Source organism: Mesocricetus auratus, unplaced genomic scaffold, assembly GCF_017639785.1.
Source record: "Mesocricetus auratus isolate SY011 unplaced genomic scaffold, BCM_Maur_2.0 Super-Scaffold_100004, whole genome shotgun sequence".
In the NCBI taxonomy this organism is placed as follows: domain Eukaryota; kingdom Metazoa; phylum Chordata; class Mammalia; order Rodentia; family Cricetidae; genus Mesocricetus; species Mesocricetus auratus.
In genome coordinates, this window is record NW_024429189.1 from 7,679,563 (window position 1) to 7,692,531 (window position 12,969).

General features: G+C 47.3%; 1 protein-coding gene across 1 annotated transcript in view; it reads left to right on the forward strand.

The window, feature by feature from the left end:
- Cacna1b (calcium voltage-gated channel subunit alpha1 B) overlaps nt 1–12,969 on the forward strand; it is a 160,771-nt gene that overhangs the window by 61,793 nt on the left and 86,009 nt on the right. Inside the window, 4 exon segments of the mRNA XM_005083737.4 lie at nt 2,454–2,566; nt 5,068–5,199; nt 5,421–5,493; nt 11,861–11,978. Of these exon segments, the coding sequence (XP_005083794.1) occupies nt 2,454–2,566; nt 5,068–5,199; nt 5,421–5,493; nt 11,861–11,978 (436 nt within the window).

Consider the following 12,969-nt stretch of genomic DNA (forward strand, 5'->3'; position numbering starts at 1 on the left):
TCTTTCTATACCTGGGGCCTTGTCACTTAGTGGCTCAGTTTTTCCAGTAAGCTTGTGGACTGTGGTCCAGCATCCCACCATCCTGTAGTGTGGCCTGGGCACCTGTACTTGAGACTGTGAGAAAGAGCAGAATGCTGTGCTGGACTTGCCTGTTTTGAGAGAGTGCGGTTGGCCTGGCCTGGTCTCCTAACCTCTGCGGGTCAGAGAGACCTCAGTGAGCACCGTTGCTGTGGCTTACCCCCAGGCTCCGGGTGGGGCCACACAGTAGAGCATGCAGGGTGCGCTTAGCCAGAAGCCCCAGGATTGGTCCTGTTGGCACCTGCTGAGATGCTGAGTGGGGGCCCACGCCATGTGGAATGACCTGGAATGTTGGAAGCAGGCAGGGAGGGAGACGTGGCCAGATGGAAGGACACTTCAGCACAGAGTGAAGGTCTCCTCTTCTCAGGCTCAAGTGTGCAGCTCCTGAAGTCCTCAGTCTGCGTGTGTGGAACTGTGGCAAGCGACCTTCTTCACAGCCAGGATAGGGTAGCTGTCATAGGCGTTTCTGTTTGGAAAAGGGTTATAGGAAGCACAGAGGAGCCACAGGTACGGAGAGGGAGTGAGTGCTGGGATCTCAACCACTTACAGCCTGGGTGATCGCGGGGCTCTGGGTTCTGCCCCTGGAGCTCTTTCTCTTTCTGTGAAAAGTAGTGCATGTTTGCAGCTGGACAGTTTTCTCAACCTGTCCCTGTCAGTAGGGTTTGGGGGATCAAAAGACCTATTTTTAAAAAGGATTTTTAAAAATTTTTAATTATGTGTGTGTAGGTGCCTATGGAGGCTGGGCTGTCAGATGTCCCCAGAGCTGGAGTTCAAGTGGTTGTGAGCCATCCAGTGTGGGTGCTGGGAAGCAAGCTCAGCTCCTCTGAAAGATCCGTGTATGCGCTTAACGCCGAGAACTCTCTCTCGCCCCAGAGACCTAGTTCTGTTTTATATTGCTTGGTCCCTTTCAGCCATCCTGGTATGCCTCTGCATACACTTCTTTTAAGGGACTATTGGGCATTGGAGGTTATTTTTATGGCTATGTTATAGACCTTCTTAGAGTTTACCCTGTTTGATGAAAACCAACTCCTACAGAACAGTCCTTTCTCATGTTTCCTTGAGGTACATTAAGATTAACATCCTTTAGCATCCTGGGGCACTCACTGTCCCAGGAGTGAGTAGGGATCATACCCTAGTCTCATACCTCCTCAGTACAGACTTGGTAGTGCTCCCCAATGCCTTACCTCCTCAGTACAGACTTGGTAGTGCTCCCCAATGCCTTACCTCAGTACAGAGTTGGTAGTGCTCCCCAGTGTCTTACTACCTCAAGACTAGGTGGAAAGTACACTCTACCCTCCTGACTCCTTCCCAGCCGGTCTGGGAGGCACACACTAACCAGGACCAAGTTGAGAGTTAGGCTTTGATTTCCTTGTCAGAACTGCCTTTAGCTTTTTTCAGATCCAATTGGAAGTCATAGTGCTGTTCTTGGAATCATCTTTAGACCATGAGCTTTCTCAGTGCTGGCACCATTTGGTATCTGGAAAGACCGGGTGTTTGCTGAGCCATCAGGTCCTGGCTCTCTCCTGTTGAGTGATATTGCCTTTTTCATTTGACCTAAGCAGAAACAGTCCAGGCAGTCCAGTAGAGCTTGACCTGGAGATCTTCAGAACAGATTTTACCTCCCAGTTTATTGAGCTCATTTTCTACTCTTCCCACATCTGCAGGCAGCAGTGTGGCCAGACGTCTTACCAGGGGACCATGGCACACACCGCCTCTGGTTGTCTACAAGATGTTCCCAGTGTTCTTGTAGGTCCTGGTGGGCAGTGTTCCCAGTGCCTAGGGTGCTTTACACTTTCACTGACCCCAAAAACTACTACTACTACTGTTTTGTTTTATCACAACAGTGCACTATTCTGTTTCTAAAACCCATCCTGATTTTTCCTGCTTGGAAGCAAATTATCTCAATGGTGAGTGGCTTAAAGCAATAAACACATAGTACCTCACTGTGTCTGTGAGTGTTGAAGTCTAGTGTGACCCCCCTGAATGCCTCTGGCGCAGTCTCTAATGAGGTCTTACAGGTTCATCTGGGTATAGAGAATTCACTCCAGGCTCATCTTGAGGCTGTTGACTAGGGTCACTGCTCAGCCTACCACAAGCTCTGTTCCTAGTGACCCACCCAAGTGATTCCACAGGCTACTAGGATGTCATTGTAGCCGCGTATCAGGTGATTTGGAAAGAAGAGCCCAGAACACCATGGTGTCTGTGGCTTGTGCAATGTTCTCTGGGTTACCAAACCCCATGCTGGTGAACAGGAGGTAGGACAGGTGTTTACTGAGAGATGCAACCACACCAGTGCGCATGCTAGGACAGTTTCATCCATGTATGCACATGTTTCCAGGTACAGATGTGCCCTGTGTTGATGCTGTCTGTTTCAGGTGATTGTGGGGAGTATCTTTGAAGTAGTCTGGGCTGCCATCAAACCAGGAACCTCCTTTGGAATCAGTGTGCTGCGGGCTCTCCGACTACTGAGGATTTTCAAAGTCACAAAGTATGTCATCTTGTGCTCCTGGTTGGGGGAAATGAATGGAGGCCACATGTGAGGCTGGATTATATGGGGATTATCTGGAAGCTTATGCTGTAACTTGCTGGCTTAACACATACAGGAACCATCATGGCAGGAGCCTTTGGGCCTTAGGGTGTCATTGGGGCTGTCCCCACTGCCAATAGTGCTTTGGTCATTTTCCTGGTTCTCTTTATCATTTGTCCCACCTGCAATTTTATACCAACTCCTCTTGAAGATACTAGTTCTATCTTCCATGCCTTCAAAGGTGACATTATGATGAATAGAGAAACCAGGAATTTTTTTAAAGGATACAACTAGAGGTCATCATATTAAGTATGCAGAATAAGTCAGATTCAGAAAGACACGTATTGTATGTTTTTTCTCATTTATGTTTCCTACACACACAACATCAAAATAGAGACAGGACTGTCTGGAGGAAGGAAGGAAGGAAGGAAGGAAGGAAGGAAGGAAGGAAGGAAGGAAGGAAGGACGGAAGGAAGGAAGGAAGGAAGGAAGGAGAGTAGCTAGAGAGAGTGAGGGTGAATGTGACAAAAAACACGTGATGCATTTGAAAGAAAATGTCTTTACAGACATATGCCAGTAAAAGACAGCAAAAGATCCCAGAGATTCCCATCGCCCTGTCCCAGGTTGGATCATCCACTGTGCTGAGGGTGGGTAGCCTTGGCCCTTACCCCATGGTGGCCAGCCTAGTGCCTACATGGCACCTTTTCTTGGGCCGGATTTCTCCACCCTCCTGATTCCAGCTTTGGTAATTATGATAGTGACAAGACTTGGTTTTTAGTTCCATTCCACATAAATCTTAATCTGTAGGAAAGTTGTTTCACTTGTTTGTGAGGAGACTGGAGCCTAGGGAGGTGATGTGAGATTGACCGTGGGGCCGAGACCCCTCTGCTTACCATCAGAGATGCAGGTGGAAGGAGTGCGAGGGTGGTCCTATCAGTAACAGAGGCTGGCATGGGCTGTGCTTGCTCTGTGTTTCAGAGGCCCATGCGTCATGCTGTCCCAGTAGCTGTGGTACCAAAACTGTTGACACTGAGCCCATGCAGCATGTGGGCCTATAATTCCTTCTCAGGTAGACTGAAATTCTGCTAGTCCTTTCCTATTTTAAATCCCAACTCCAAACTGTTCAAGGACAGAGATGCATGAGCAGGAAAAGCTTATGCAGGAATTCTGTCCAGCTAGGTTCACAAATGTGCTGAGCATGTCCCCTGATCTGTCCTCTGTCTTCCTGGAGCATATGTGGGGTGCTGGTAAGAGAGGCTCCAGAAAAATGCCTTTTACCCAAGTCTTGGGCCTTCAGGTCCTCCCAAGGAGGTCAGTGATCCTTGTCCTGAGGCAGGCTGGCCCTTTCCAGGTCAGAAGATGAACCCTTAATAAGTTTTCAAATACTCCTGACACCCGTGTTTTTTGTAAGAGTGGCTGTGGAGGGTGCTTGGGCCCCTGACTTAGGACCAGGGGCAGGGGCGGGGTGAAGGAGAGTGCAGCAGAGCCCCCGGAAACCCCAAAGAGGGTGAGCACAGGGAGACTGGCATCTGTTCTGCTGTCCCTCATTCCCTGTGTCAGGGTATCAGAATAGCATTGCAGAGGTGCAGGGGCTGGTGTCATCTCTCCCTGGGGGAAGGCTGAAGGTTCCTTGGAGAAACATTCGAGAGGCTAGGATGGCAATTGGAGCTATCACTCAGCAGCAATGCCATTGCAGATATAGATGGGCCCTGCATGCCATGAAGACGGGCTGTGATCAGGGAGTCATATTTTCCCTTCAAGGAGTGTGGTGAAAGGGGTCTTAAGAAACACCAGGTCAGCCATAACTTGGCCGGCCAGTGGCGAAGGAACTAGAGCAGCAGTTCTCAAACTGCGACCCTTTCATAGGGGTCACCTAAGACTATCAGAACACACATATTTATATTACGATTCATAGCAGCATCAAAGTTACAGTTATGAAGTAGCAATGGAAATAATTGTATAGCTGGGGCCACCATAGCATGAGGAACCGTGTTAAAGGGTTGCAGTATGGCTGGGGGTCACCATAGCATGAGGAACTCTGTTAAAGGGTTGCAGCAATTGTATGGCTGGGGGTCACCATAGCATGAGGAACTCTGTTAAAGGGTTGCAGCAATTGTATGGTCGGGGGTCACCATAGCATGAGGAACTCTGTTAAAGGGCTGCAGAGTTAGAAAGTTGAGAACCACTGAGCTAGAGGCTGGGGAGTGTGAAGTCTGTGTTTGGACCTGCCCACCTGACAGGCAGTGGCTTAAGGAGCATGGTGCAGCTTGCAAGAGCGGGCGAGTCCAGCACTACAGTCACGTGTCTGCTCTTGCTATCCCATGGCTGGATCGAGGGTCAAGGCTTTGATTCCTGGAGAGATGCATGCTTCATGTGTAAGCTGGAATCCAGGGAGCCTGGATGAGAGTGAAGCAGCGCTGTGGTAGCCCAGCAACGCTTCAGCCGTCCTTCCTGCCTGACAGGTATTGGAACTCCCTGAGGAACCTGGTGGTATCCCTCCTCAATTCCATGAAGTCCATCATCAGCCTCCTCTTCCTGCTTTTCCTCTTCATCGTGGTCTTCGCTCTGTTGGGCATGCAGCTGTTTGGGGGACAGTAAGTAGCCAGGAGTAGGAGGGCAGGCCAGGGTCCCTGGGAGGCAGAGCTCAGGACAGACACTGCCACCCTAGGGCTTTTCCACCTGCCTCCTTCCTGAACATCCTCCAGTATGACTGAGAATACCGAGAGCACCAGAATGGAGCATGCTTATGTCAAGGGACCAGCATGGCTCCTGAAGGGACTTGTTCTGCTCAAGACTTCTTCTCTTTTTTCCTTAGGTTCAACTTTCAAGATGAAACCCCGACCACCAATTTTGATACCTTCCCTGCTGCCATCCTCACTGTCTTCCAGGTGAGGCTTCTTGCTCTCTTTGTGTGGTTCTCATCTCCCCCAGGGGCTAGGAAAGAGTTAGTGAAGTTAGAGGCCTCACATTTAAACATAACTATACAACAAAAGCTAAGTCTGGGTCTGAGTATCAAGGGAAGGTGGGTGGCCAATCTGGGGGTGAGTGAGGGTCAAGTGAAGCTCCCTTGGGTGTGTGTCCATGAGCTACCACTTCATCGGTTTATTAGCTCTAAGGCCTGAAACACTTGCTTTTGATCCTCAGAACAAAGCCAAAGCTCTTCCTGAACTACTGTAGGGTCTCAGGTACAATGACCCCCTATTCTCTTTCATTCTGGAATATGTGCTTACCAGTCCCCCTGGAAAGCCATGGCTGTGGGTCCATTGTCTGTTTGATGGGGGCCTTGTTGACTCAAGTGATCACCTTCTCTCTTAGACAGTTTCATTTTGGGTACTCTTGGTTGTATACTTTTTCCTTTGATAGTTAGCCTTCTAATGCTGCCAGGCCAGGACAAAACGAGCTGCCAACCTGTTGTGAGAATTGTTGGGAGGGAAACTGACAGGCTAGATGGGAGTTGGCTCAGATCTTGGCCTCTGAAGAGGCTGAGCTAAGCCCAGAGCTGAGGCTATATGCGTGGAAGAGCCTTTGCTCCCCCCTCAGAGGGAGGATATGTTTCACCAATGATCTAAACCCAATCAGTGACCCGCTAAGAGAGTAGATTCATCGTGGGATTTATATCCCTGCCAGTCCTTGGATTCAAAGTGCCCCTGTCCTTTTTCCATGGACTCTTTCTCTCACAGGTACCCGGGAAGGTACTTTGGCTTGCTAGCAGGTCAGTGGCTTCCAGAGTTTGAGCCTCTAGTGTGGGATAGGGCCTGCCAGCCTGTAGAGACAGAAGAATGTTGTTCTAGCCTGGATCCTTGCAGAGTACATTGTGTGTACTTGGGGAGTATATGCTCACGATAGGATGGAGAACTTTTTTGTTTGGTTCATGGGTCTAGAGTACCCAGGTACCAAGGAAGTAAAGCTGGGAGCTCCCAAGGCTTTTGGTGAGCATGTTGAGAGAGCAGTCCTTGACCAAGGCCCAGGGGTTTGGAGGGCCCTATAAGTAACCAGGTTTTGTCAGGTTCTACCCAGTGGGAGCTCTGGTCTCACTCCAGATCATGGTGGGTGACATGCTTATTGTGACTCTGTTTTTTGTGTTTGTTGCCAGCAAGGAGTTAAGCATTGTGGGGGCACAGCTAGGAGAACTGGTTCTTTTTTTTCCAAAGGGTTCTGACTAGACCCCTGCTCTAGTTTGCTTTCTGTTGCTGTGATAAACTATCACCAAAACCGATTGGAGAGGAAAGGGTTTATTGGCTTACACTTCCGTGTCACAGTTCATCACTGAGGGAAGTCAGGGTACGAGCAAAGCTAGAAGTCATGGAGGACAGCTGCCTTATGGTTTGCTTTCAGTCTCATGGTCAACTGCCTTTCTTATAACTCCCAGGACCACTTGCACAGAGGTGACACCACCCACAGTGGAATGGGACCTCCTGTGCCAATCAGCAATAGAGAAAATGTCACTCTGGCCAATCTGATGAAGGCATTTCCTTAATGGAGGGTCAAACTGACAAAAACTAACTAGTGCCTCCTTCACCAGCAGAGCACGCGGTGCCATTGACCAGTGGTATTCACACGTGGTGGGTGCCATTGATCATGGAGGAGGCCAGAGATGTTGACAGGATGTCTTTGGACTGGAGTCTTAAATCCAGAGAGAGCCTGCCTCTGGACTAGGACAAAAGTGTGGATGGGAGGGTGCAAAGAGGGAAGAGAAAACCTTCCAGTTTGCTCATGGGAGCCTGCAAATTAAAGACTGTGGAACACTGATACCTAGGAGGGGACTGCACCCGCAGTTGGGAGGTGAGACAGCTTTCAAAGGAAAGGAAACAAGTATGCCTGGTTCTGGGCCCAGTCTAAGGACAGAGGAAGAACTCTCAAAAATCCCCAAATTGAGGAAAAGCATCTAAGTCAAAGAATAAGAACTAAGTAGGAATCCTAGACATTAAAGCTGTAACAATTCGAGTAAAAAATGTAGGTAGACTGCACTCTGGACACGTCTAAGGGATGGTGGGCAGCAGAGTTAGAAAGAGACATGCCCAGCTGGCTGTAGCATGGAAACAAGAGGATTCATGTATTGCATGCGCTGGGCTTGGAGATCAGGGGGCTGGGGGTGCATCTTAGTGATTGAGATTTGCCTAGCATGCACTGACCCTGAGTTCAATCCCAGGAACTACAAAAGGAAACAAATTAAAAGAGAGGGGAGTGGCCAGTTCTAGGCAGACTCAGAGAACATGTGTTCATAGAGGCTGAGTGGAATGAAGAGTAAGCCTAGATTGAGACATGCTGTAATGCAGAAGAGCTCATCCTAAGAGCTGCACTGGAATAACGGTTCATACAAAAACACAACTCTTCTGATGGCTGTTTCATGAGCGACAGATACCAGAAGTCATGGAAAGTAACTTTGGAATAATGGGGGTACAGTCTCGCTTAGAGCCTAAAATCCTGAGTCTCAGAGCTGTGACTCAGCATGAGAGAGGACCAGAATGTCCTTTAGGACTGTGCCAGTGGTGGCTGAAAGCTCTTCAGATGCCCATTAAGGAGAAAAAGTATGCTGACCTGAGAAGTAATAGGAGGCCTGGGCCGCTCCAGACCAAAGCCAGCAAGTTAAGACAGCTTTATACAGGATTTCTCCTAAATACTTAGAGGTTATTGCTAGTCTGTGTGGAATACAGAGAATATATAAGTTCTTCACTCATTTTATGAGACTAAGTTATCATTGATATGACACACTAAATGAGGATAATATGAGAAGAGAAAAACTTATATCATGATCACAAAACAGAGGCTAACACATCTAGAAGCAAAGAACTGAGGAGCCGTGCCTACGCACACTTTAACTAGTCTACAAACCTGGGTGTGGTTGCTCATAGATATAATTCTAGCATTTAGGAGGGTGAGACATGAGGATTGTGAGCTTGGGGCTAGCCTGGGACAAATAGCAAAGAGCCCCCCCCACAAAAAAAGGTAAAACAGAATCATAAAATAATAAGGAGCAAACTAAAAAAGTCTGTATAAATAACTCGCAGTTTTCTTAGACTACAAGGCAGCATAATGTTAGGGAGTCCTTGAATGTGACTCATAATGTTATCTAAGGTATTGGAACGTGAGACAAAGCACATCTGACAGGGTGAAGAGACAAGTGTGTGAAATTCCAGCAGATTATACTAGTATTAGCAGCCTTAGTGCAGTAGAATAGGAAAAAACAAAATTTAAGATTTGTTTAGAATTGACAATTAAGGAAAATACTCATTCAAAATAAAACATGTGTGCTGTCATTGCATGGATAAGTTATCTACTCATACAGAAGAGCATGGTGCTGGGCTGGAGAGATGCTTAGTGGGTAAGGACACTTGCCATACAAGCCTGACAACGTAAGTTCAATTCCCAGGACTCACTTAAAGTTAGAAGGAAAGAATTGACTGACCAAATCTGCAGCATGCATGGCACATGCCCCCTCATCCACATGTATGCTGCAGCATGCACATGCCCCCTTCTCAACATGTTCATCACAGCATGCACATGCCCCCTCCACATGTTCATCACAGCATGCATATGCCCCCTCCACATGCACATACCCCCTTCCTCTCCTACTCTCTCTCGCACATGCTAATAATGAATTTGATACTTGAAAAAGCGTAAGCAGGATCTCTACATTGTACCTGGTATGAAAAATAAGCAAACCTAAAATTTTAGAGCACGCATGAATGCCATATTATTAACTAAAGGCAGGAAAGGTATTAAAGAAAATACAAACACACAGCAAAAAGGCAACGATCAACCAAACTAATTATGTAAAATAAGTGTCTGTGCATTGGAAGACACTTTTAAAAGTTCAGAGCCAAAGGATCTTCCTAGTGTCAGCAAATACAAAGGGCTAGTCTCTAGAATGTATCGAAAGCACTTACAACTTAAAGACACTGTAGTAGGAGAGGACTGAGTCATAGACCAGTAACAGTAAAGGAAGGCCTGGTGAATAAGCTAGAAAATAAGCTGGTAAAACTAGCATTTTTACTGCATCCAGGGAGATGCAAATTAAACCCTCAGTGACCATCCTTCCCAGCTCTCATTGTAGTCAGAATTAAAAACTCTTGCATCAGAGTTTAGAGATGTGGCTTTTAGAGCTCCCATGTGCTGATGGTGGGTGGTTAAAGTCATGTGGGCAGTGATCTCCTAACATCCTGTGAAACCCTTCCTGTGCTAGCTGTGCTCCTGCTCCGGGGTGCAGATGTGTTTGAAGTGACCTAGCAGTGCCAGCTGTCATAACAGGACAGGAACACTGGCGTGCTCATGTAGGGACTGTGTAAGAGGTGTGTGGTGTGGAACCAGGGAAAACAATTGTCCTAGGACTAGATGTGTCAGCATGGACATCTCACACATGTACCTCCGAGCAGAACAAACACGTTCCAGGGTGATCTCATATTGTTATACATATGCGGTGTAGAAGAAGACAATAAACACCAAAGTCAGGAAGTTGTATAACTGGTGGGGAGGAACAACATTGCCAAGTCCCATCAGGAGACTTCAGGAGCCTCACTTGGATGTTTGCTTTAGTTTTAAAAACTTTAAAATATTTTCAATAATGTGTATGTGTATATCTCTGTGGGTATGTGAGAGTGTGAATGCCCACAGAAGAGGGAGCTGGAGTTCCAGGCAGTTGTGAGCTGCGGATGTGGGTGTTGGGAACTGAGCTCCAGTCCTCTCCAAGAGCAACGAGGGCTTTAACTACCAAGCCGTCTCTCCAGCCACTGGTGTTTAATTTCTTAATCCTCTCTGTATATATATGAGTACTGTGAAATGGTTTTTGCTTAAAATGTTACACAACTGGGGGTTAGAAAGATGACTTTGGAGTACCAAGGAATCTGATGGATGGTTGTGGACCACCATGTGGGTGTTGGGAATTGAACTTGGGTCTTCTGCAAGAGCAACAAGTGTTCTAAACTGCTGAGCCATCTCTCCAGTATGAAATGTATAACCTCAAATGCAATAATCAAAATCTAAAAGTAAACAAGTTATATACTTTAATGGGATTAATAGTTAATAAAAAGGTTTTTTAAGATCCTCATATTTAATGGCAGCTTTTAACCATTTTTACGAGAAAACAGAAATTACTTAACTTGGCTTAAGAAGAAAGGAAAAGATCTGGACACGGCTTTTCTGCTTCTGGCCCTGAGCTTATTAGCTATAAGTTCATTTTATATAGCCTTCAAGGAACACTTGATAGCAAAAGTAAGACATCTTGGGGATGGGGGAGGGGAGGGTCCATGATGTCAGTATATTTTGGCACCATGGCCACGGTAGCAATGCAAGTCAGGCAGAGCACAGACCAGAAAGTCAGCCCTGGAGGTGAAACTCCTGGGGTCCTGCAGCTGCCAATTTGGGTTCAGCAGCAGACACTTATGATGTGGACGAGAAACGTCCAAGAGTGACCAGGACTCAGGAGGGAATCACCTGTTCCAACAAGCCTCAAGCCTTCTTGGGCGGCTCCAGTTGTGGTGATGGTATGGCATGTGTATCTGTAAAATGCTAAAAGTAGACTCTGGTGCTTCGGGACTTGCTTTCCATGGAGAGAAAATTGGTTCTATGAGAAATATAACAGTGAACTCAATAGGGAAGGCTGGGATATTCAAAACATGGGCCTGGAAAAATGGGCTCCATTCAGAAAAAACAGGATAATCATACCCATAAAACAGAGGGTCCCAGGTGGATTAGAGAGTTATGTGAAAAATCTTACTTTACAGTGATCAGATGAATACCTGACCACACAAAGGATGAGAAGCGGGCCAGGGCAGTGAGAGGACTCATGTCCAGGCTCAGACTCTCAGACTGGAACTCTCTATGCTACTTCTGCTTTTCAAAAGAAAGAAAGAAATAAAAGTAGGGATAGTAGTTTGCAGACGGGACAAAGATTGCATCTATTCAGTCTGTGAGGGTGGACCTACGTGGCCAAAAAGTTGGCAGGAGAGTCACAGGCCTAGCTTCCCTCCTGTGACATGGAGCAGCTTGTTCCCTTCCCTGGCCCTTGCTGTCTAAAGTGAAACGGTATTGTGGCCAGTGTGGCCCCAAATGGCTTCCCCTTCCTGTGCCACCATCCTCCGTTTCCTGGACCTTTGGAATTCCTGTCATCCAGTGTGCATGGGCACACTGTCCTTTGATGTATGTGTGCCCTGATTCGAGTCTGTGTTTGTGTGCGTACATACACATGTGTACATGTGTGCTGTGCACTGTGTACATGTGGGTACAATACTAATGTGTTGTATGTTTTTCCTGCTGCAGATCCTGACAGGGGAGGACTGGAATGCAGTAATGTACCATGGCATTGAGTCACAAGGTGGAGTTAGCAAAGGCATGTTTTCTTCCTTTTATTTCATCGTCTTGACATTGTTTGGAAACTGTATCCTTCTTGGGGCTAAGTACAAGTGGTTGATATTCATCTCTCTTCTTCTGGCCACTTCATGGCTTCCTCCAGAAGGGCTGGGGTATTTAAGCAGTTCCTTCTCAGAATATGGGTAATGCATACCCCCCGGGTGCCAGAACACTGAGTATGGAGGGGCTGTGTGGGGAAGGGGTTGGGGTGAGTTATGTAGTTAGCAGGGGCTCAGGAAACTCTCTGAATAACCTTGGAGTCATTTAAGAAGGTGTGCTATGGAATGGGCAGGGAAGAAGACTTCCTTCCTCATTAAGTTTAACAGAGTAAGTTTTGGCACTGGGCTTTAAGTAAACCTTCCTTGCTGGAAATAGAAAGTTGCAGAGCTTGACTCTCACTATTGCTTCAGGCTAGAGATAGGCCTTCCAGGCAGGGGAGAGTGGGGATATCCACTCTTTGAACCAAGGCAGACCCAGAAGCTGCAACCCAGGGACAGAACCCATGGGGAAAGAATTGAGGCCCAGAAGAATCCACCTGGCTCATGCCTGTCAGGGTGGGGGCTGGAAGAAACCGGTGTGAATGTAGTTTGAATGCACTGGAGACAGAAAATGGAGCCTCTGCAGGGTTAGGGCTAGTATTTTCTGTGAAATGCAGCTGGGTATCAAACCTCTGAGATTGTAAAGCTGGGGTCTGCTTTGAGATCTGAAAATGTGTATTGTAACAGATTCACAAGCAGGGCCTGATATGTTGGTCTAGGAGCCCCATTTAGAGAATGTGGTAGAGGCCGTGGAGCCCAGAAAGAAGTTGTAAACTATCCCAGGATTGGTGTTCCCTCCTCTTTAAGAGGTTGAGTGAGGCCTGGAGGGCAGTGAGTACAGTGGGAGGAAGCTAAGTGTAGTCTTGGTTTCAGAGAGGGAGGGGGATAGCAGTGTTGGCTTCATACTGAGACAGAACAGTGACTTGCCACAGCAGCTGCATTAGTCAGGGTTCCCTAGGGTAGCAGAATTTAGAGAATGAG